Source organism: Tinamus guttatus, unplaced genomic scaffold (assembly GCF_059628265.1).
Source record: "Tinamus guttatus ecotype Peru unplaced genomic scaffold, ASM5962826v1 Tinamus_guttatus_pri_ptg000942l, whole genome shotgun sequence".
NCBI classification, from domain to species: domain Eukaryota; kingdom Metazoa; phylum Chordata; class Aves; order Tinamiformes; family Tinamidae; genus Tinamus; species Tinamus guttatus.
This window is the reverse complement of record NW_028289476.1, coordinates 722,446-748,341: the sequence shown is the minus strand read 5'-3', so window position 1 is coordinate 748,341 and position 25,896 is coordinate 722,446. Positions and strand designations below refer to the sequence as shown.

General features: G+C 43.9%; 1 protein-coding gene across 5 annotated transcripts in view; it reads right to left on the bottom strand.

The window, feature by feature from the left end:
- Positions 1-25,896, bottom strand: part of MYO9A (myosin IXA) — a 121,198-nt gene that overhangs the window by 53,074 nt on the left and 42,228 nt on the right. For all 5 annotated transcript variants that reach the window (XM_088538243.1, XM_088538244.1, XM_088538240.1 and 2 more), the window contains 3 exons: positions 24,831-24,920; positions 9,462-9,578; positions 2,930-3,064 (listed from right to left, as the gene is read on the bottom strand). In XM_088538243.1, coding sequence (XP_088394369.1) covers positions 2,930-3,064; positions 9,462-9,578; positions 24,831-24,920 — 342 coding nt within the window. The remainder of the gene's footprint in view (positions 1-2,929; positions 3,065-9,461; positions 9,579-24,830; positions 24,921-25,896) is intronic.

Here is a 25,896-nt window from a genome sequence, read left to right as displayed (position 1 = left end):
GGCACAGCAGCGCTGCGCTTATCTGCTTTGTGGAGGAGGATCCAAGTGCAGAGGACGACAGAGGCGCTCAGTTGCTTGAGGACCCAAGAATCACCCCACATACGTAAAATGTAGCAGCAAATGGGCCAGTCTTACCTTAAATTGGGGTCTTGGCAGCCTGATGTAAGAGACCTCACAGCATCTGGCCTGTGTCCCACTAAAAAGCACACTTGGGTCTCCTGCCCTCAAGCCAGGCAGCAATTCCTAGGCAAAACTAGGCTTTTGGGACATAAATAACTCACGACCATCCTGAACCCAAGTGGGGCAATGTACGTAGATGAGAATTTATGAGCCTGGGGCTCTGTGGTCCCACTAGCGTACGTCTCTCCTGGACGCTTCCAGCACCCGGTGAACCATATTCCCATGTATCATGAATCATCACTAGCTAAGTTTAATGCAGAACAGTTGGTTTTAAAAAAAAATAGCAAAGAGTCATTAATACTTGTCTTTACGGCAGAACTCTACCATTTACTTTTTTCTTCTTTTTGCCTTCTGCTCCTATTTTATATAAACAGCGCGTGGAGGGATGTGTTTGCCTTATTCATATGGTTGGCTCCAAGACAGGAGTTTGGAATTGCAAAGATCTCTGAATCTGCCTTGGACTCTGATGGATTTGCAGTATATGGCACAACAGCAGCTGTATTTATAGGAGGTGGCAGCCCGTCTTCGGCTGAGGCGCCTCCAATGCTTGCTTCCAAACAGCTGGAAATACTGTTGTGCTTAAACAAAGCGGGGTTTTTTTTGGGAGGGGGAAGAAAAAAAAATCACAAAGCATATTTTGCTATATTTCACGAGAAAGCGTGTAGGAAATAAAAGAAAATAAGGTTAAAATAATACACGCCTGGGCTGGATCACTTTGCGGTAAGCATTCGGATTTCTATAATCTAAAAAGCATGTCAGGGCAATGTCATTGCTAAATAGAGGACTCGTGCCCAAAAATTCAGCCATCATTTTGAGAAAAATTGTTGTCATTTACTTAAATTGGTGCTTTTTCTTTTCTTTATTTATTTATTTTTAAAGCAGAAAGGTCCAAATATTTTGGTAATGCTGCATGCTTTAAAGCTAGGACAAGCTGATCTCTGGAGACAGAGGAGGATGCCTTCGTGCTCAGATTCGAGCACCCTCAGGTAACTTCCATCAAAAAGATCACTTGATTTTCAGCACAAAAAGAGATCGAGTAACCTCCTGCAAGTGACAAATGTCTTGGACAAATTTCCAGACAAATCTTTGGGTCAGCTAGCAGATTCTGAAGTCCAAAAGCCTGTACACGTATCTCCAGCTTGGTTTCCATCAGCTCCACTCCTCGATATGTAGAGTGCAAGGAAAGCAACAGTATAAAGCCATGTAAAGCCATATGAAACATGCCTATCCTCAACCCCTTCAGAAGCTATCACTTCTGAAGCTGCATGATCTTTATTTGTAGAAGGCAAAACACACAGAGATAAGAATAGTTTCCCCTAGCTCAGGTTGCAGGGGATCATTTTCTTCTTGTACCAAGAGTGGGAACCGTGCCGTTTGGACCTGCCTGTCCCATCCACAGAGAAGATATGCACTTTAATGATTTCATGCACATGACAGATTTATAGTCAAAAGCTAATTAGGTCATTGGCTGCAAGACAGTCCGAGGAGAATTCCGGATGGAATCCTTCTGCCAGGCTGCTGCAAGCAGGAGCTTTGCACTCAGACCCAGCCCGGGACGAGCACGGAGCTAAGAAACTCCAGGCAAAGCACAGGAATTCCCTCATGGATGATGACCACCAAGTCCATGCTCAGGAAAACAAGTCCTAACTCCTTTCTGGAAAGCCTATCAGCAATGTCCTGGAAAAAACAGCTATATTGCCTTCACGCACTGGCTTTTGGTTTGCCTTTTTATGTCGCCGAATCCTAAAGCAGAGCTGCTTGCATGTAAGTACAAGCAGATTTTCCCATTGATTTCTTCCTGCATTTATTGCAGCAGGAGGCACCAGAATATATTTGGAATAGATGGAATATATACGTGGAATAGATGGAATGAAAATAAAACTGTGGCTCTGATCCATCTTCGTGCTAAAGGAAAAGAGCACTATTGATAGGGAAGCTTCACTAGGAAGCTTAATCACCCAAATGCTCCAGGGAAGCCAAGGCTTGCTCTCTCCCTCCTCTTACCCAAGGTCAAGCAAGAGCAGATGTCACTTTTTCACTGGACTCATCTGACTTCTGAGTTCTTTTAATACAGAACCACCAGACTTTTGGAGGTTGATTCCCTGACTTGCGTGGACTCAGCCTGAAGAGCGTGCCTAACCGAGCTCCAGCTCTACTGAAACTCATTTAAGGAAGATTCCCACCCACCTCATCCAAAGAAGAATTCCACCTGAAGAGAGGACATGTAGGCCTACTGGCATTGAAAAATATATATTTTCCAATATATATATTTATTTTGAGATCTATATCATACTCCACATACTTTTAATTAATTCTTCCACAGGCATCTGCTGTTAGATGTTGTCACACACCATAGAAGACAGACTGGCTCCGATGTAACCCAATTGCGTGCTCTTCATTCATGAAACGACATGTACTTTCACAGTCCTCAACATGCTTGCTTGGGGTCATTAGAAAACAAGCGATTATTTGGAAATGCCTCTTCCCATCCTAGTGATTATGCCCCTTTATATTATTTGCCATGTATTAAAATGTCTTATTCTTGCCATCTCTGGTACAGCCTGTGATTTTAAGGCTGCAAAGTGACACCCACACAGTTTTCATACATACTGGTACACAATGCTCATTTATCAGAAAATGTAATATAAAGTACATTTGAATAACTCACAGGACACGGATTAGCAGAACACTGGCAAAATAAATGGATGTCAATGCTCCTTAGCATCATGGCTAATGTTTACACACCTACCTGCTCAAGTTTGAAGATGTGCTGGTTAAAGTAGTGCTGCAAGCGCTCATTGGCAAAGTTAATGCAGAATTGTTCAAAACTATTATTTTCATAATCTTCAAAGCCAAAAATATCAAGTACGCCAATGGATAAAGTCTGCAAGACAAAGGAAAAAGGCCGATTAGAAGACAGAAAGATAAATGGGCTATTTGCATGCAGGATGTAATCAAACCCACGCAAACAGAATTAGATCTACTCTGCAGAAGGACTTTTAATTTTTACTGAAACTATTAATATTCTGCCATCTGGAAGACTTTACCTACATCAGGGACAACATGCAATTTTAGATATCTGGACAGATGGCCTTTTTTTATTATTAAATAAAAGTCCTTTTGAGTATTTATTCTAAATTATTTATAACCAAACGAATTGTCATCCTTGAGGAAACCTGCACCCGATTCCAACTTATTCTATTGGCTCCAAGGAAGTATTTATCTTTTGGGGAAAAATTGGAGATAGGATTGGAGAAAAAAAAAAAAAAAAAAGACTCAGACCATGAGGACAGTCTATAGAAACCTGCCTACAAAGTAAATACAGGGTGTTTAAGCAAACACGCTCCAGCCACAAGGCTGCCAAAGAATCACCTGCACTGCAGGGGTTTATACAGAAACAATGCATTGCAAGATGGGCAAATAACCCGTATCAAATATAATATCCAACCTGCATAAAACATAGCCCAGAAAGTTAGCCAGGGAAGCCATTTAGCAATGAAAGGTAACTCCCAAGGTGGGACTTCCTAAACAGATGCTGGCAACAACAGTGCTGCTGCAAAGGAGGACTCAAGTCAGTCCCTAAATCAGAGCTGCCTTCAGATTTCAAATGTCGACAACAGAGTTGTTAAAGTGAACAAAAGACCCTTTTTCCATTTCCTGAGCAGGGAACGAGCTTTTCTTGCTTTCTGCGGCCTTCACAGACTAGGCTGTGTTTGCCTCAGGAGAACGGGACAGGCTGTTCCAGATCCAGCGCTAAAACGCTCCCTCCCGCTCCGAGTGTTACGGGCCTACAGACTCCAGCCACCCAAACACTCGTAGGAGAAAAAGCACAACTGTAAAACTCCCAGCACTTGCATTTTCCAGAAGGATGTCTCCTCTTGCCTGATGTTTGGGCTTTTCCCCTGAATCCAGGCCTGGAGAGACCTGAGTCCCTCCTCACCTCCACACAGGCCTACTAAAACGATGACTCCTGAAGAGATCTGGCCACCTGCCCAGCACTTAGAATCACTTGGCTAAATGCCCACAAGAAATAGCTGTTCAACTGAAAAATGGAGATTTGAACGCTTGTGCAGGTAAAAATGAGCAAGAACCACCTTGAACTGCCCACTCCAGGTGTCCCATCTTTCACAATGACCATGTTGACAACATGGAGTCATTGCTAAGCCAGAACCACAAGGACACAAGTCAAATTCCGGAGGTCTGGACTTCTCAGGCCCTCACAAACACAACTTTTATGAAATACCTTCTGCACGAATACTATTTTTAAGGCTGTTTAATCTATCAAGTCAAAACATCTCCTTAAATATATTTCTGTGTGTGTACATAAATAAATCTATAAATCAAAACAGTTCAAATATATAGAAAAATATGCAGCTATTTTAGCTATAAATAAGTAAATATATATATACACACACACAAACACAAATTACATTTTGAAATTGACTTATTTGTTTTTGCCATCACACAAAGTGCCATATCAAAGAAATTCAGGCAAGTAAAATTCAGGGAAACTCCCCAAATCCCCCATTTAACAAAATCATTGCATTTATCAAAACGAAAAACGAGCATGCAAGATGAGCATGGTTTTGTTCAACCAAGGCAGTTCTCCCATATTGCTTTTGTAATTTAATACTGCAAAGAGTTCCCACATGGAAAAGTCTGACACACTGAAGCTGTTAAAACTTCTAAGATAAAACCCAGGGAATTTTGGACTATTTCTCTGCTAACTGACCTACAGAAGGAAACACCTTATTCTCCAGAAATCTCACTGCAACTATGCTGAAGGACTCTACTGACTTTTCCCTTATAAGACTGCAAAACGTATGGCTACCAATGTATGGCCATTTCTCATTGCAAGAGTAAAAATCATATATATATATATTGCCATTAAGGTATGCATACATTAAATTAGTTTGCTAAAAATTCACCTAGCTCCCAAAAGCATGGACTCTTACTGGTTTTAGGATTAGGTTTGCAGAAAAAATAACTAAAGGCCTTTCACATCTTGCAGTTCTTTGGTTTCCAATTCACGTTGTTGAATGAGCACCATATGGCAATCCGCAGAGATACATCAGTGACTAGACCTCATGTAGCTAAGTTTAGCTTATCTTACATGATTCCTCTATTGCAACTAATACTTAAAGCTGGTGAGTAGCATTTTGGCAGTTGCAAACAGGTTTCCTATACATTCCCGTGGAAAAAGAAAAAAATAATTGTTGCTTTTACACCATGGCAAGCAAAGCCAACACCATAAAAACTCAAATCATCACCAGGAATTGTGAAAGGGTGGCTGCAATCTGCAGTGCTGCCGTCCCCATGCTGGCATGTCACGCTAAGCGGGAGGCAGTGACATGCCAGGATTTGGCAAGTTGAGGCTTGAGGAATGACAGAGATGTGCATTAAACCCATTAGGTTCATCAGTTCCTCCCCTCTTTTAATGGCCAAGAATAAGCTGGTTGATTAATTTATGTCATTTAACAGCATGGATTCACCTTCAGTGTCGTGGACACATACAGAGCGCCTCATCTGAGCACAATAACAGTGTTATTTAGCAGGAAATGAAGACATTTCACCAGAACCAAATGGAAAAAGCTTAAATAAAAAAGAAGAAAAAAAAGAGCCATAGCCAACATGTCTTTCATTAAAACATGATGTATACGACATCATTCCTTTAAGCATCAGGGAGGACTTGTAAAATGTTTTAGCCTAATTTAGGAAACACAAATTAAATAAAAGAGCTCTCCGAGGTTTAGTTTTCTAGCTCTCAAGAGAAGGAAAAGTCTCTGGCCTCATTAATATAAGGTCAAATTTTGGACAATTTGCTAAATATCAGAACAGTCATTTGCATAACAGAACTCCAGAGCTATGGAGAAGGGACGGTGCAGAACGAAGAACACACCAGCAGCCAGGGCTCCACGGCCAGGCTGGGACAGTGCAGCACTGCTATAAGCATAAACCAATACGTATCACATAACTATTCCAACCGCAACTCAGATATAACACTACAAATGCTGTCAGCAGGCAAGATAAGCCAAAGCCCTCTGTGTTTTCCTAAAATAATTCACCATACATTTCACTAAATTTGGATATCAAAGGTCTGATTTCAGTCTTTCAAATACGAGCTTGAAATACACTGAAAGAATGAGGCCTGAGTGTTTATTTTCTTTTTCTACCCTAGCTTCATCTTTTGATCTTCTCGCTGCTGACATCAGACACGCACATATTGAGACACAAAACTGCACTCCGTTTTAATTGTCCCAATTTCTCTCAGGGCCACCGACCTTGTTAGGATCTACGTCTTCTTCCTGTCCATCACTGGTACAGATAGTCCCTCAGAGATTTAGTGGGTTTAATGGGCCAGGAACAGCTTCTCTGGCAAATGCGGTCTCACTGAGGAATGCTATAACCTCTAAAGAGGCCGATCCTCTGCTCTACAGAGGTCTGGTGACAGAGCACTGGAACAGGCTGCCCAGAGAGGTTATAGAGTCTCCTTCTCTGGAGATCTTCCAAACCCGCTTGGACGCAGTCCTGTGCCACGTGCTCTAGGTGACCCTGCGTGTGCAGGGGGGTTGGACTGGATGACCTCTAGAGGTCCCCTCCAACCTTAACCATTCTATGATTCTATGGTCTTCGGAGGTCATCTCAGATAGCTGGAGCAAGGCCACTTTGCCTCAGCCAAATACATTTACCAAACACAGAGATGACAACACGTATTCTCTCATGCTTGTTCTGAAATGGGGAGAATTTTAGTTTAGTAGTGGGTTTTTTTTTTTATTTAAAAAAAAAAAAACCCTATGCCTCATATGGAGTCCATCTGCCACAGATGCCCCATCGTTGTCGGCAATTCCCCTTCTGGCAACCTTCTGCACCTTCAAAAGCTGCAGGACTACCTAAAAGGACACCTGAAGAGTCAAAGCAACACAGGCTACAAGCATGGCACAGGATTACGCCAGTACCAATAAATTCCTGTGAGATTAGGAAGAGCACATGCTGAGGGCCACCCTCAACGGCTGCCCACCTGCGGGCTTTCAACTCAGAGCAGGTCCAAGCCCCCTGGTGAAAGGGGGCTTTCATGACATCCACACTGAACTCTGAGCATGGCAGATGAGATTTTTCTCTCTCAAATCAGATATTAAGTAGGTGTGGAGAAAAATCTGGGGGGCCAGTAGATACCATGATAAATGCCCATCTAAGTGTTGACATGTTGCCTTTGTGAAAAGCAGCTAATCCCAGCAACTACCAGTTTTGGCCAGAACAACACATGATGGTCCCTCATGCTTCCTGCCTTGCTCAGCAGCATTCCTATCCGCACTGGAGATCACAGACCCCTGTGCCAAGGTTCACCTTGGCGTTCCTCGTTCCTGTTGCCAAACCCCAAGAGCACATATGGGAGTTAAGAAGGGGCTATCCGCTAATCCGGGGTTTCTCAAAGCCTAAGCTGCAAAAGGACTTAAAGAGGATTGCAAAGTGTTAGGGAAAACACAATTAATTAGGATCAGCTCAGGTCCTCCAGGGTGGAGGAGGGAGCAGCAGTTGCAATTGCTGCTTGAGGGCACCGTGACAGCTTTCTTCCTTCCTCACTGCTAGAGGAACTGAAGTCAGTGGCCAACAAGGGGCAAGAAGGTGACACTGTAAAGCAGCTTGAGAGGAAATTTTCTAATCCAAGTTTAACAAAGTTCCTCTCTACAGCTCCATGCAATGCACGCAAATGCTCCACTTGAACCTCTCCTTCACAGAAAAGCCCAAATTCATGTACCTTCTCGATTCCGGAGGGAAATACGAAAATTAATCTGTGTTTATACAGGCTCCAGTTGGGTGCTTGCCAGCATACGTGGATCTGCTCTTGTGCAAGGACTCGCTCCATAACAGAACTACTAGGCAATTTTCAGACAAAGATAAGGGGCAGAAAACTTGGATTTTGGCATCCTAGAGATACCATAGGGAAACAGGGGGCAGAATAAACCAGTTACATGGACCTGGAGTCCCACCTGGAGCAAATGAAGGCAGCAGTGCAGATAAGCAGCATGTGTTTGGGCTCTTACAATGCTTACACACAAACAGCTTTTTCCAGATAGCCCAAACAAGCATTCACGACTTGAAAAAATTAGGAAAGACAACAAATTTTTCAGTATGTTAAACAGACGGAGAAGGAACACGTGCAGTCAGAAAACACGTGGCATCTCACCCACTTTAACGAACTTTTCTATTCGCAGTGCCATCACCTCCCGTTAAACATGGCTCTCACCCAACCACAGCCTCCTGACGGTCTATACCCACACTCCTATAATCGCTACGAGCATTTCCAGAGGGTTAAACTAAAGATGAGATACGCTGAGAGGCCCTGCGACTTCCATCAACCTGCGACGCAATTCAAACATAACGTTAGCACTTAGCAGAACAATCCTCCTTTTGGCAGCCGTGGCCACAGTCTGGACGCACAACCAAGAAATTTGGCTGGCCCGTGCCCAAAATTTAAAAAAAAAAGCAGGATATTTGGCTAGCTGCAAGCATGCGTGTGCACATACACATCTACACGGCCAGGCTGTTGGAGAGCTACTCGAGGGTCGGTCTCCGCTAGGAGCGCGGTGGAAAACGTTAGTTTTTGGAGCACAGGAGTGGAAAGGGTCATCAAGTCCAGCCCCGTATCGCAGGAAATGTCATGTAATCTCTTCCATAAATTCTTTGGGAAATCAAGTGAGGCACTGGGCTGACTTCACTCTTCCCGTTGGGATGTTTTCCCTAGTTTCACTCTCCTGATAGTTTGAGATCCTCTGCTCGACGCACACGAGCCCGACAGCCTTTCCATTTTACTTTTTATGGAATAGCCGCCTCACTCAAACGCCTTTTGCTGGCAAGATTAACAAAAAAATGATATATCCTTTTTATTACCTATATTTTATCTATATTTGTCCTCACATACAATCCAACAGTCTTACTCACAGGGAGAGAAAACTGATTTGGCACTCGTGCTGGAGCTGGTGCGGAGCAGAGGCCGTCGCAACTAAAATAAAACCTTTTCTCTAGTTGCTTGTCAGAGATATTATTTGAGGCTGTTCACTGTTCCTGGATCCAGAAAGTATCACTTAAAATAATTATACGCTCCTTCCACAATATTAACAGAAACGTTCCACGAGATAAAGAGTGTGCTTCATGCTAAGCAATTTGCTGCTTGAAGCTTACACCACATTTTACTCCTTGGTTACACACTGTAAAGCAGAAATGTGTTGCAAAACTAAAAATAATTTAAAACAAAATATCTGGCAAGACACTTGAGACATTACCTTGGTGTTTTCCTCCATGTCCTTTGAATTCAGAAGCGCGTGGTTAATCCTAAACACAATCCAGTCAAACAGGGCACTGTACAAGGATTTAGCCATGGAATTTCGCACAGTCACGGCCTGAAAAAAGAAAAAAGGTGATTGGAAATGATGCACAGCTTGCATTAAAATGGGTTTGTTTCTTAAGCTCATGTATTCAACGCTCGTATTTCATTCCAGGCAAAGCTCTGAACTGGGCTTGTTTCACTCTGGTGCATCCGATGGATGAGATCACGCCATAAATCCTCATCACTTATGATAAAATGGAGAGGAAAACAAAAGGAAAAATAACTCCATGGAGCTCACATAAAAGTTTACTCGGGGAGAAGAAAAGGAAAGAGGAGGCTGAACACTGCATACCAATGCTCCCGTAAGGAGCAACGGGAGAAAACACATGCTGGGGATGGGACTGCCTGGTACTGACCGCAGGGGGAGGCTGAAGCCTCTGCAGCCACAGAGCAACTCTGCAAACCCCACTGCACAGTTGAAGTTTTCCAGGTATCAGGAATGGGAGGTACAAATCATCCGAGACAGATTTAGTGCTCTCTGAGGAGCTGGCTTGGAAAGAGGAGCCCATCCGAGGGCTCACCAAACCCCTCTCTCAACCCCGATGCACGAGACCTTGCTTGACGGACAGGGATTAAAAACAAGAAGAAAGGAGGATTAATAGTTGCACTTTTCCAAATCGCGTGCGCTATGCAATAAGTTGGCTGAATAGGCCAAAAAGCAGTAATTAAGTTGTAAGTATAGGCTCTTTTTCCCCTCTTTTATGAATTATTATCTTGAATTGTATGACAGTGCTTAGGCATGCATTGATCATGGCTCGGCGTTACTGGGCCAGCAGTGCCTGGCTGGTTTTGGCCGCCCTCTGCTACAAGGGATCTGTCATCCATGACAGGTTCACACCTATTTTAATAAAGCCTGGAACTATTTAAAAAAATGGTAGCTTGCTATACATTGCTTTGAAACACCTCCAGATTTTCCAGTCATTGTGCTGAGATCGAGTTAAATTCCTACCACAGGAAAAATAATTTCCCTTTCCCCGCCCCAAAAAAATTATTCTTCTGAGTTGAGTTTAAGTGATAAAAAAGAATAACAATAAAAAATTCCTCCCTCATTCCATCACCATCAAGGCACACAATCAGAGCTGCATTATTGCACTGACCTGAAGCAAAATAATGATGCTATGTTACCTTGATACTTATCATCATCATCATCCCATCAACATTTTGCTCTTATTTGCCATCAATCAGTGCGTGCTCTCTTTCCCTTTTTCCAGAGGCAGAAAGCATAACCTATAGCTCTTACCACCATGGACATCACAGTCTACAGATGCTCATAAATTCAGGGTACGCAAGGTCTCACGCAACAGTAACGACGATAGTGATTCAGGTGCAGTTATTGTGCTTCAGGTGCAGTTATTGTGCTTGTCCCCCAAAAAACTTTGTTTCAAAACAAAAACAAGTGCACATCAGAAAACTTGGAATTTTGTTCTATTACAGACCTAAGTAGCACTTGGAAATATGCAGCCCGCAGAGCCAAAATGTTTTGAATTTTCCAACAAGAATATTGAAATCCTCCTGGCATCTGGGGGTATAAGCAGGCCGTATAGTAAAAACTATATATTTTACAGTAAATGTTTTTGTTGCCTTTACTTAAAAGGTGTGTTTGGGTTTTTTTGTTTGTTTGATTGGTTTTGGTGGTTTTTATTGTTTCCTTTTGGTTTTAGCAGGGTGAGAGACCATTTATTTATTTATTTTGCAGCTCCCAAAGTCTGGACTTATAGAAATTCCAGTGATTTACATAAAACTCATTCAAGTCCATATCACTTGCACTCTCTTTTCTATCTCTGCATCTTTAATCTGACAATATTGGAAACAGATGAGTGCTGCTAACACACAAACCCAAGGAAAATCTACCTCTTGGCGAGGAGAAAGGCCATGATGCAGAAGCATCTCTTTCCCCCACGCTGATTTTTTCCTAATGTAAACCAGTGCAATTAAGTGTCCCAATACAAAGGCATGCAATTAAAAATATATATATACCAAAGTCATTTCTACGCAGTGCCAGAGGAGGGCACAATAAAGAAGGGCATCGTGTCCTCTTTATGGGTTTTATACTGCAAAAACTGTCTTTCCCTGCTTCATTAGAGTCTCTCTAACGAAGAGATGCCTTCTGATATGGGGCAAACAGGGTAGCCCACAAGAGAAGTCCCCCTTGCTATGCCCAGGACTCGGGCACCTCTGAACAAGGTATGGGCCCAGATCGTGACTCCTTCTGCACTTGTTTTTAGAAAATTTGGATCGATGCATCTGGGACTGGGTGAAACTCCCAGCAAAGGGGCATATGTAGAACATACATACAGGGCAAGCAAGCACATTTACACATGGATCTCATTTGCAAATCCGTTGGCTCCTTGTAAGCCAATTTCTTCTCTCAGTTATACCAGCAAATCCTGATAATCCCTTGACTACAAACGTTGTCACGCCGGGTTCGCAACAGCGTAGATGGAGTGCAGCATTTTGCCCCCCACAGCGTTCAGTGACTTTCTTTTCCTTACGCAAAGGCAGAAGCTCCCTTCAGTTCAGGCCTGTTGCCTCACGTCCTCCTCATCTTCTGGAGAACTTCCTCAGGGGTTGGTGCAGGCTGGGGACAGGTCCCCCCGTTACCTTTTCTCCTCCTGGCTAAGCAAGACCAGCTCCCTCGGCCTCTCCAGACAGAGCCTGAGCTCCCGGGAGGGCTCCAACCAGATGGGAGACTCCGCAAGACTCTCATGGTGGCCACTCCTTTCCATATGTGGGCATCAAAGCGCAAAATCCACGGATTTTGGGGAGTTACTGGCCAGAAATAAAGAAGGGCCAAAATAAAGACTTATTTTCCATTTATTCAACAGAGCATTGCTACAGCGTGCAGCTCAGAGCACCAAAACATCTCTGCTCTCCAAGGGCAGGCCAGCGCGCGCTGCTCAGGGTTTGCTCGTTGCGGTCGCAGGCCTGTTGCTCAAGAACGACCCTAGCTCCACACTCATACCCATTTTCGTGCGCCAGAGCATTTAAGCCTCTCCAAGAACATTTCTTCCTCCCAAGCCCACGGTGTAACTGATAACACGTTGCTCAAAGGCTGCACACTGAAAATGCTTCACCCTGTATTTATTAGGGTGGCTAGAAGAAAAGGGATGATGGCCACATGCAACTTGCCGAAGAAAAATGAACTGCCTATACCTCATACTTATGTGGAAAGGAAATGCTCCGAGACGTATACAGTACATGGTATGTATGCCTTGCCTGCAGGCGGTCTCCTTTCCACTGCCTTGATTTTTTTTTTTTTTTTTTTTTTTTTTTTTACACCAAGCTCATCAGCAGATACTCTGCTCTGCTCCAACATCACCACCTGGGAAGTCCTTCTCGTAGCGGGTTCTCTCACCCGCACAGTAACACACGGACTTGCCGTAGGCCGTCACACCGGTTCATCCGTGCTCTGCATCTGACCGCCTTGGGCTCTTCCCGCAAATGGTTCGTTTTCCGAATCCCTCTGAGCACTTCAAAGCATCTCTCATCCACAGACTTCTCAGCGCGCTCTTGTGCCTGCCCTACGACGTGACCGCTCCAGCAGCTCTGCAACTCCGCGGCGCTCAGCAAAATCAACACACAAAGCAAAATAAAAATAGCTCGCGCGACACCAAAACAACCTTCCAGGGATCAAAGGAAGCGCAACATCTTGCGCGCACACATGCACATCTTGCTTATGGCTTTGGAGAGCAGAAGAGATCAAAACACACTTCAGTCGGGTGATCCAAGGAATAAACTGAAGCTGATGTTTAAATCAGAAAGTTTCCTGCATATAAGGCTGGAAAGGAAAAACATTTTATCATGAGCGACCCTACTTGCATGCTAGAGAAGCCCTGTGTGAAAGTTGGCCAGGATCTGCCAAGCTCCAAGACTCCAAGCTCCTTGCTTTGGCTTATAAGAGTGGCCTGTACGTTTTCATGATGGCCATTAGATTCAGGCTATCTTAAGAATATATATGCTTTTTTGGAAAAAATCTTCTGCCAAGAGGATTTTAATCTCTGAGGGCGAGAATAAGCTAGATCCTCCAAACTTAAAGAGGAAAACTTAAAGATGGAAAGGAAGAAAATTAAGAAACTAGGTGCAGAGGACCTAAAGTTTCCAACTGGAAGCAGGTATCAGCACTAAGTAATTTGTTTGCTTGCATAAATAAATAAATAAATAGAAATAATTTTCCCTTCTGCTTGCCCTCAAATTCCTCATATAAAAAAAATAAAGAAATTCAGATTCCTCACGAAACTCTCATTTCACAGGGCACTCTCCTACAGGCAGAACAAGATGATCTTTGTGTTCCCCGGTCGCATACCACCTTCTCCCACAGAAGCAATGACTCACTGAAAGCTGAAAACAGAATGTCTACAGGCTCGTGGAAGAGCCCCTTTGCAGCAAAGCTTTGCTCTATGTGGACCAACTCTCAAAAATTGATTGGAAAAGCTATTCTTACTTTCTATTCCTTTCAAAACGTCAAGTCCTTCCCCTGCTCCTCTCCTGCTACCTCCATAGAGCTACAAGAGTGCCAGAAATGCCAGAATTTACTAGATAAATAAAATAAATAAAATCAGATTTAAAGACTGTAAGGGCACTTCAAGACAGCTCTTTCTCACTTCACATCCAGCGAGCTGCCCTGAACCCCACCAGTTCAACGGCGCTCACAGCGCGACACTTTTGCTGACACTCCTGGCTAAGGCCCCACTAACCTTTTGTGGATGTTTTCCCATCATCTGCTGGGATAACAAATTTCCTAGCGTGCAAGTCTGCCATTCTGATCAGATTTAGCATTTATATCGTCTCCTAACCTAACATAGAAGAATAAGCAAGCAATATAACAATTCTAACCATATATATATATATATATATATATATATATATTTTCAGAATAAGGGGAAAAATAAAGTCCGGAGAATAGAGGGTGGGTGGAAAGAAATCCCGAGGAATGTTTAAAGAGCAGAGAATTATCATTCATAGCAGCAATAATATCTCAGGGACTATACATCACGGGTATCAGAAGGCATACAGAAGGCAAACTAAAGAAAAAACAACATTAAGACATTGCTGGAGGCTATATGATTTTAATCAAACACTTCTAAAGGGAAGATGAACACTATCCGTGGTGCAAACCCCGCTCACTACAGTGAGGACCAAAGTGATATTGAAATTCAAAACCCAAACCCTCATCCCACCTACTCCATCCAAAGCCAACAAACCCGAGGCCAAATCCCTAACAGCCAAGCGGCCTTTGACATCCAACTTTAAACATTTCTGACCCAAACAAAAACACAGCATCAAGGACTCTTCTAACCAGTATAAACACTTCCACTAGCATTCCGCTTAAAAAAAGTCGGCGCAAAATAAATATCCCTTCCCTTGCAGTCCATCACTCAACGCTGGGACTCGAGAGAAGTCAAGTTCATCAAGCTAATCCCTTTCGTTATCACAGGGGAGGAACAAGTCTGCACCGATCACTTATGACTAAGAGATGACTCCCAAGAGGGACCTACAGGATGGATAGACCCCTCCAGAGACATCTTAGGTACCTTGGGTGTTTTCAACAGCAAGATCTGCCTTCCTCCCTTGCTAATGCAGAGGTACGAGAGAGGCTAACAGGACAAGCAGAAGAACGACAGCTACGTGGATCAGGCAGCTCTTCTAATCACATCTTTACATTCATTAATTAGCATCGGATTTTAACAGCTGCAATAGGGGCACATATTTCATGCTTGCAAGCAGTATCCACCATGTCTGAATCATTGCTGGGAAAACGAGCTCACGAGGATGGGTTACGCAGTGCAGGCACTTAAGTTATTTTTTGACCCCAGTTACTAACTGCAAGTTCAGCTAACCAGGAGTGACCTTAAAAGGCAGAACTGAGAAGTAAGTGCAAGCACCAAATTGAATTGGTGAGGATTAAAACACTGCAGAGGTCATTGACTGTGTTCAAGTGGCATGCAAGCCTTCTCCTGTTTCCTCGGGGTTATGAAAATTCATGAAACATTTTTAAAGATGCATTATTACATCTTCTGCCAAATTTTTGCTAACGTCATGCTATTACATTTCCTACTGCTTTTTCACAAGGGAACAAAGTAGACATGGGACAGAAGTCATCGCATTGACTCCAGAGTTTTCTAAAAGCTACAAGATGTTTCAAGGCCAATAATTTCTCATGCACAGCCCTGGAATATTCTTTGGGACTAGAGGGAGGAAAAAAAAAAGGAGGAAAACAGAGCATTAAAGACGTGCCTTTTTGTTACTAATGGTCCCTCCTACTCCACCACTTCTCAGCATTTTTTCTACCAGGAACGTGCAGGCACCCATGTCCATGGGTGTCTAATGACAGACACGACTAATGTGATTTGACCCACGTCCCAAGGAAATCCAGCTTTACAGTCAACTTGCTGCAATCTCCTCTAGAAAAATTGGTAATGATCCCCAAAGAGTCATTTATTAGAATGTGAATCACATTGAATGACCCGAATTTAGCCACAGAAACCACCCATGATTTTGTATTTTCTAATACACCAAAAACCCTCCAGTGGTGCCCAGGACTGTGCGCACAGACACGGGCATGCGTGTCCTTCCACCTAGGAAGGAAACAGCCAGGTCAGTGTACCAAATTTTCTCAGAAACCCTTACAAGACAACCAAAATTGCCAAAAAAAAAAAAAAAAGCCTTTTTGGGAGTTTGTAGCAGTTGGTGTGAAACAGTAACTGCACCAACAATGTTCTTTTAGGGCAGGCTGGTTACCACCAAACAGGTCATGTTTTCTGCTTGAGGACAACACGCATGGAGATTGCTGCTCTCTCCAAGAAATAAGATGTGAGCATAGGAAGAAAGGAAATATCCTGTTCTCCCTCTCGACCTTTGATACACTTTGTGCAATTTCTATACAAGGATGAAATTCCAATTAAATGGTCAAAAAAAAGCGCTTAAAACAAAAACAAACATCCCAAACAGGGAGGTGGAATAAATTTTCAGTGCATTAGCCAGTGAATCAACTTTCATTCCTGCTCAGATCCCAAACAACTCCTGGCACCCTAAAAATAACAAAATAAAAACTCAAATCCAGTGAGCTATCACCTGTACACTACGTCTGTTTTAAAATCCTTACTGGCTATTCCCATGTTCTGCCATGTATTCTCTACAGCGAAATTCAACTTCATAACTCAGTCTGAACTTAATGCGACACCAATACCTTAACTGAGGATAGCTCAGAGGAAAAAACACATTTTAACACCCACTAAATGATACCCTGGCTATTTACCTAACAGTTTCCAGTGATGCCCCTTCAGTTGCTTCTATAGGTTCCAGTGGTAATATAGAATTTTTAAATAGGAAGGAAAAGCATATTTGTTTTCTTATTTGATGCTGTACATATAACAAAATTATGAAACAAAACAGCTAAACAAAAACACACATTTTTCGTTATTTTCTTGGCAGTGCCTAGCCAGAGTGAAAAGCTGTACTATTGCTATAGATAATGTTGTATCCTCAGTATCCTATGATGCTGTTACTGTTCCAAAGAGGCTATAGAAGAAAAAAACCATAAGGTTGATTCAAGTTATTTTTGCATTTGTATGGGCTGGAGAGCAAGGGCATTAAGAGGAGCTTGTTCGGTCTGCCCCTCTCCTGCTCTGAAACGGAGTAACCCAGAAACACAGCCACGAGGCTGAGCGAAGCTGGGGAAGCAGCCGAAGAGGAGGAGGATGGTGACAAAGCCAAGTAGCGCTGCACAGAAAACTGCACTGGTTGCTCTTCAGATCCCAGCCGCAGCTTAGGGGAACCAGGGGACTAGTGCATCGCAGCGCTGGGTTAGCAAAGCTCACGCGCAAGCCACAGGGTTGCTGCAATTGTAGGAGATAGAAATCATCGGGAGATATCAGGAGATAGAAAGGTACATCTCAGGGTCTCCTCCTTATCTAACATCAGGTGTGGCCCGTTCAGCGGGTCCCGGGTCGTGTATGTGAGCAACGAGAACGACGGTTTCCTGCGCTCCTGCTCGCTTTCTATATCTGACCCGCTGCAGCGCGTGCCTGGTTTGCATTCGCGGCCGCGTCCTGCGGCGCGTGAGACATTAAGCAGCTTTTGCGGTTCCCCTTCGGGCCACAGGACATCGGCCGAGACAGCCAGGCTTAGCATTTTTTATTTCCACAAACAGAGGCTTAACACCCCGAGGAAAGTACTTGTGCAGGATATCAGACTCTAGCGTAAGCCTGATCTTGGCATCAGTGAGTATTATATCATAGGCGGGCGTAAGACGCATGATGTAATTTTCCATACTCGTATTTTATCTCCGCATCGCGTTGGAGCTCTTGTCGGGCTCGCTTCGGCTTCCCCTAAGGGAGCTCTGAGCGTTTAGCTCTGCGGTACTCAGGGCAGCCTGTAAAGGGCAGATGGCTTTTTACGTTTGCAGCAAGAAAGGAGGAGAAAAATCTTTAAAAGGATGCTGGAAGAATAGGAGTGGAAAATCGTTAAGAGGAGCCTATTTGCCAAAAAGGGAAAGCTCGTTGAGTGATGCTACAAGTTCTCTATAGAAAACTCATTTTTATGTTTTATTTCAAAATAAAGAAATAAAGAAAGCCTAAACCCCGAGCAAACATCATTTCTGGCTACCACATCTGGGCAGCAGAGCCTTTTACTACCACCCTTAGGTGAGGAGGCAGGGAGGTGCCCGGCCAAGGGATCATTTTGCACAAGAGACACAAGTGTCAGCTACGTTTTGCAGAACTTATTTATCACTTGGGTGGATTTTTACAACGAGAAAAGAAGGATGTTATCAGATTGAAATGTCCCTGCAGCTCCAATACACTGCTGAAGCAAAAACCAAATGGTTTAGCTACTGAGCTACCTGCTGGTTTAGGAAATCAAACAAGGAAACCCAACATTTATTACTAAGTGACCATTAAAAATTAATGCAACTCCACTCCTTTCATCACAGCCTAATTTGTTCACCCTTGCCCCCGGACCACAGCTCAGACAACAAGAAATCACAGCTCCTGCTCCTGCCTACATCTCCCGCGAAATTCCTGCAAGCCGTTCGTGCCCCAGCACTATTTCCAAGGCAAACGTGGAAAATGTCGTCTGTCTGTGCTAAAACCCTTCCGAAACCTTCAACAGCTTCAGTTTCCCCTTCCTTACTCATCCTCCTTCTGTCACAACCATCAATAGAGAAAACAATGGGGAAAACCTGATGCAAGAACAGGACTCCACCTGGAGCAGGGCAGGATTTGGAAGAGAACGGATGGGAGACAAGTCATAGATCAACCCAGAGCCTGCCTGCTGTTTATTTTAAGAGACATTTTCGCAAGCTCCCTTCTGTTGCAGCTGAATGTCTGTAATATTATGTGGTCACACTTACCAGGAAAAAAAAAATAGGTTACCGGTAAAACCAAAAGCAAACAAAAGCCCTTTTTTCTGTTTTCTTTACGCCTCAACACTAGAGACAGGTGGTTAAAAGAATCTTCTTCCTAAAAAGGTTGTAGTCAGACACTTTAGCCCGCTGACTCTAACAGGATGGTTTGAGAGCTGTAGTAATGTGGAAATGCAAAATAACCCCCTCACCTTCTCTAACAAAGCGATGCCAAGAGATGTCCCTTGGTATCCACAACTCCCTGCGGAGCAAAGGATGGGGGAAGAGATGCATGGAGGCCTCCAGCTGAGGCGCTCCTGCAGGATGCTCCCATGGGATGGGATGCTCCCATCAGGAGCTCAGCACAAGAAGTTGCCTGACAACAGAATCACCAGGCAGCCAAATTTGACAACCTTGATGGGGGTGGAAGAACAATTTGCTCCTCTCCAGCTGCATCCTCAAGATCCTGCTACGTCCAAGCGTCTGGAGCACAAACTGAAACCCCATGCAGCCTCCTAAGCCCTTTGCTCATGTTTTTTACAGTGAAACCAGGCACACGACTAAATTAATAAGTTACTGAGTGACAGAGGAACTAAACGCAGGACCTAACCAAGGAGGAGGCTGCAGGCCACATTTAAAAGAGGTTTCTCATAGACATTCCTACCACAGAACACAGTACATAGAGCCAAAAATACCACTTTAACTATTTTAGCAATTCCTGCCTTTCTGTTCACCCCCAGAAAAAGAGACTCTGGCAGAAAACCTTGTTTTGCCAGCGTATCATCTTCACTACGGGCTGTTTTGGCAAGTTTCTGCTATTAAGAATCAGCGCGTCTCGGCCGCGGGAGCTGCAGGGGCAGCTGGCACAAGCGACCCTGTCCCGCCATCCGCATCCTCCAGCTTCCAGCGCTGCTAAACAGCATTAGTCAGCTCCCTGGGAAGCAAGAAATCCAAGTCTGCTCTCATTGAGGGAGATTGCATAGAAGATCCCATATTCCAACCAACTATACCAAAATTACACTGTGTGGGGGAAGAGCCGTCTTGCTAATTTGGGCATGGTTTCCATTCTTATGCATCTTCTTACAGGAGCTGAGCCCAAATTTAAATAGCAGAATTACTGAAAACACGTACTAAAGGGACTTCTTGGATTTAAAACATCTTTTCAGTAATCAAGTGTAATTAAAATATCCCTCAAAGAGAGCCTAGAATGCATCTGATGACAGAAGTGGCCTTTGGAGTGGGTAGAGCAGTCCATGGGACATCAGCATTTCCCTCAAAGTCCTCATTCTGGTGCTTGCGCAGTTTGGGAAAGAATTCCACAAAAACGAGACCCATTCAACCAAATTTCAGCAGCATCTCCCAGGCACAGCCTTGTGCTAACAGACCTTTGGGCATAAATCATGCCGACATAAAAGAATTATCAAAACAGCATTTGGAAGGCATCTGTCTTCCTGACAGAGGCAGGATTCTGCGTCCCACAAGAAAATATCCACCAGTGCTAAAACAACCCTCATCCATATCCACAGGGAACATATCCCCTGCTCCTTGCAGTTAGGAAAACCCCAATCCTAGCAAAAAGCTTCTTCTGAAGCTCCCTATTGACAGGCTGCCTTCACAGCGATGCTTGATGCCTCTTAAAAGCTTTGGGGGCTTTCCATTTTTAGCCCATTAATTGCTTTTCTGTAATTCTGAATACACTCATCACCGTACCCAACCTTTCAAAGGAGTCCTGCTAAGCTCCTGTTTAATAACCTACATTGACAAGGAGTCCCATAAGCTAATACCTCCCAGCATTAAGTACCTGCTTCCAGGGGTTTTGACACTTTGCTTTCCATTAAGCATCCCCATCCTTCCAGTTCATCCATCCCCATCCCTCCCACTTCTCCTGCAATGCCGTCTGGCTGTTAAATACTCAGAGCTAGCTGCAACTATTACCTTTTCCTCTGCTTGTTTTTTAACTTTTTTTTTTTTTTTTTTTTAATATCTTGGCCAATGTTTAAATCTGGCCACAGGAGGTCATTCCTTCTTTTCTTTATCATGGTCTGAAAAAGGCACTAGACAGCATCGCACCGGTACCTGCGCAAGTGAAACAAGTCCACGCTGCTTCTTGACGGGCCACCACAAACACCATCCTGTTGTCTTCTCCTCTTCTCAGGACCAAAGGCCTCGTTTTGGATCTCAGGATCCAACAAAGGCCTCGTTCACGAGTATGAATTAATTCATTAACTAATTTTCAGGTATAAAGTACCCTTGCTTATAAGTGGCTGCAAATTATAAAGATCTGTTAAAACAACAGTTTTTTTGCATAGTCACTTTAGCAATGCCAACAGAACAGGACTGACGGCATCATGGAAAAAATCTGTTTTCTGGAGAGAGGCAAAAGAGGATTTGGTAACAGATGCATCTACTTTGATAAAGAGTTTTTCCTCATCTAATGGAGATCATGGAAAAAAATGTGGGGACTCTGGTGAAAAATAGAGCAGCAGGTGACAGGCCCTGGCCTGATAAGCAGAGTAAGTGGGATGGAAAGAAGGTGGGTGCAGAGGGTCGGTCCACTCAGACATGGAGCTGGTCTCTGCTGCAAGGGGAAGGGGGAGCAAGGCAAAGAATGCAAAAGCGGAGAGTGGAAAAAGGCAGGAGTGGAGAAACCCCAGGCGAGAATGCTGGGTGGGTTTAAGAGAGGTAAATGACTATATTAGTCAAGGCCTTGGAGCCTTGCAGTAAGACGAGATAAAAAGAAATCTGAATTCTTTGAATTATTTAGATAGAGGCAGGAAGACAGACATGGCCCAGAAGGGCTGTTCCACTCCCGGATTAAGCTCGAGATGATGATGCTCAGACTGCAAACAAAGAGCAGTAAAAGATTTTGAGAGCCTCCAAGTCCTCCACAACGATTTGCTTATGGTGCTCCTGGATGTGCTGCATGTTTCCTACTAAGAAGTCACTTAATGTTCAATGTGTCTGTATTTTTGTTTTTTTTCTTTCCTCCCCCCCCCCCACCTTTGGACGCCTATATCATGGTTATAAATCATTTCTACCTTGCATGAAGGATTAATTAAAAAAAGCATTTGTAATATGAAAACATATATATATATATATATATATATATTTTCAGGGAGTAGAGTTGAGGAGCACTTGGGGAGGGAGAACGATAATTCTCAGAACCTCTTATCCGCCTGTCATTAAAATCCCATTTTTCTCCACTGCACTGGCACGCTGGTTACATTTTACTTTCTCGGAAAGGAGAGTGCTAGGGCTGGAGAAAAACACCTGCGTTAAAGGCAGAGCCGAATGAACCGAGACGCCACTCACTGCTCTTGGGCTCCCGGGGCCAAATCCCCTCCTGGAGAAGGGTCCTTCTCTCTGCATTCTACCTGTTACCCGACCCCGTGCTCTGCCTGCACAGACACACTGTCATTTCTCTGGAAACCCATTAATGCTGCTAGCTAGGTTAATATACAGGCTCGCTCCTAAGAAAGTCATTAGGACAAAGGAAAAAAAAATAGGTCTCTGAATAAAACTGCAGTCTTTCATGCAGGTGCAGCTTTTTCTAAGAGCATCAGCAGCATAAAAGCTTGGAGACCTCAGCACTAAAGCAAATTATGCAGTCAGTTGAAACACTGCATTAAAATACCATCCGGCTACTATAAAAGGAAAAATGAATGGTTCCAGGAGGCAGCTCTCCGGCACACAAGCCAACGCGGGGCTCCAGATAAGAGGCAGCTGCCAGAGGTAAATATAAGCATTATTTATGGCTGTGGGAGTCTTGCCCGACGCCGGGTCGATATGCAGACCAGGCCCGCGGAGGCAGCGCTCGCTCCCCGCAGGCTCCAGCTGCGGGCACTGCACGGTCAGGCCCAAATCTGCCACGGCTTCCACAGAGGAAGGATTGTAACTGCACTCCTGAACGGCACCTACGATGCCTAGGCCAAGCTGGGTCCGTTTTAAACTTCACAACCAGGCCTCTTGTCTCGCTTTCTCCCTAATTTCAGAAGTACCGGTGACTCCAAGGACAACAGGCATCACCCCACTGTTAAAACCAAGGCCAGATAGACCAAGATTTGGTGTATGATCAAAAAAATCTGAGGGCACGTTGCGTTTTAGAGGGTTTTCCTGAAGCGTACAGCACTCACTCATGGAATCATTTTTATAATACTAGGAAGCTGGGCACTAAGAGCCTAGAAAAAACAGGTCAGATCTTGAAATGGGATCTTGGGGCACAAGTCCAGCTGCTCCTGCCTCCAACCCTCCTCAAGTAGGTGCTCTTATCACACATCCTTCACCCTCCTGCATGAAATACAGTTAAATGAACTCCACGAGTGCTGGAAAAAGCTCGCTCAGCTGGAGAAGACAGCACTAGCAACTGCTGGTACCTAGGGAAAGGTGGTTTTTACTCTGCTGGAGTCTTACTTCATTGAAGTTTAATATAATATCAATCTTTTAAATCAGTTTAGATACTTCAACATCACCCAACAGAACAGTTATATGCAGGTAAGGCTCAAAAAGTGGGTTTATTAAGAGAAACACCGAGTTGACAACACCAACATTCAACTTAAAAGCCAACAAGGAGAGGAGAAAGCACAGAAGTACAGGATGAATGCATAAAAGGGAAACAGTTGCTAATTGTAGAGATCATTTTCAGCACTACTGACTTCACTCAAATCTTCAGCTCTAAGTTGCTCCTCCTTCCCCAAACATAATATACAAGGGCATTGTGAAATATTTTTATACAAGGAGCAAGATATGTAGAAATAAAAGGCCTGGTTTTACATGACTTACTGTAAAGACAAGCAGAACAAATCTACAAAACGAATCTCATTTAACTTTAGGTCTGCTCTGAAGAACAACTGCTTCAAACGAGGAGCTGCCAAGTGCTCAAACCGCAGTCTCCGAAAAAGAATCCCCCAAACCACCCAACGATGTTTCTAATTTGGCCACGATAACAATGCCGTGGGGACAGGGAGGAATGCAGCATCACTGCCACCAAGCAGCAGCCTGCTCTTAGTGTCCTCATGGGGCCAGGGACCGGGGAAAAATCGAAGAGGAAGGACTTCATTGGCTATAAAAAGTCCACTCTCAGCTCTGCTGCTTCCAAACCTCTAAAGGACACAATGACTTCAGTCTCCTCTGCTCGTTCAGGACTATCATCACCACAAGATCATGGCGTTGCAGGATATCGCACAGCAGGGCAAAGAGGTGGGTCACGGAGCGTGTGCCAAGAGCATTAACCACATATTGGAAGGTATTTCTGTGTCAAGTTGCGTTTCGCATGTAATGAGACACTGTTTGGTCAAAGAGACCTGAGAACATCAGCCCAGCCATCTGTACTGAACGTGTCACTGAGCAGGCACACTTAGGGACATCACTGAAGTTCAGGACTCCCTTCAGAATGCAAAATCCCAAGGCTTTCTACAAAAGAACACTGATTTCAGATTAGAGCCCCATCCTTATAGCTCTTCCCTAACACTCCAAAACTCCAAGTACAACGCAGCCGAGGAAACCAGGGCTGGAGAGTCCTCGTCTGCAGGGTCAACAGTGACATCGAGAGAAGCCCAAGCTCTAACAACAGACAAACTCTCCCGTTCTCCTGAGAAACCTGAGCAGTGAGATGGAAGGTAGAAGCCCAATGGTATTAAGTCGCATTTCAGCAGGGTAGCCTGATAATTTACTCTTTCCACTCACAATTTTAACAAGAGTTTTCACGAGCAGGTCAACCTCACTTCTTCAGGTCCCTTCTCCTATCACAACCTAAGTCGGTTGTGTTCTGCATCCACAGACACATCAGCTTCTCCATTTACTTATTTCTAAATAAGTAAGGAAATACCTAAACTCAACCAGCATGTAAGCAGACATTTTAAGCTCATTTCAAAGTGCTGAAAACCATCCCAAGCGTTTCCCTTTGTAAAATAAACATTGTGCACCAACCTCTGCTAGTTTGTATGGTAAGATGAGCTTCTCTCCTACAGTCACCGTCTTTCTGGTAACCAGGGCCTCAAACAGCATCTCTTCTTTCACCTTAAAAAAATAAAAAATAAAAAAAACCCTTGATGTTAATGATTATTCCAGGATTAGATTGAAAGAAACATCCACACGGTTCTGCCAGTGCTTACAAAGTTAAAGTGCAACCCACAAAAACAAGCTAGATATCTAGAGACGACAACTCAGCACATAAAGCCAGCACCAGAAAAACACAGTATTTAAGGGAGCTCAATTCTCTACATTTGGTCATTTCCAGCAGTTTCCCATTGGGTCCTTTGTTCGAGGTGTAGCCCAGGAAGCGCTCCTCCCTCTCGCACTTTTTTTTCTCCTTTTGTGAGCAAAATGCATCAACTGTCCAGTGTTAGCAGGACAGCAGCATAAAAAATTACTCAATAAGCAAGCAAAATCGTGACACCTGGGATGTCCTGGGAGTAGAAAGGGGAGGAATTTAAGAAGCTTTTGCAATAGTAAGAGAAGCACCTGGGATAGCAAAAACAAGTTTAAAAAATCACGGGATGGAAAGGCATGAATTAAGCAGACTCAGCTGTGCAAGGGGGGAGATATCTCCCCCCAGGCTCAAGTGGCAACAGCCACATTCCCTGTCTCCCACCCCAACCCCACTGCAGTTGTGTCAAGTGTTATGAACTAGCTTCCTTTCTCACAAAATTCAAGCCTCTTATTTTATATTTTCTGGAGGAAATCAGGCAGGTATAGTGTGCTCTAATAGAGGACTATAGGCTTAAATAGATTTAACTTATTGTTATTTTCTCATCTAAAGCAAGTTTTGCATTAACGTGCATCTGCTGCAATTCGGTGTTCACCACGGTCATACGGGCACCGTACACTTTACCAAATCCAAACGCCTTGATGCATTCAGATACCAGGCCTCTTCCAAACACCCACAGTGAAAACCAGAAGCAGTGAACGTACAGAAGCGTTTCTGTAGGCCATCCAAGGCCACGTTCATAGCATGTGTACATGCACAATGTACATCCACAGAGGATTTGACACG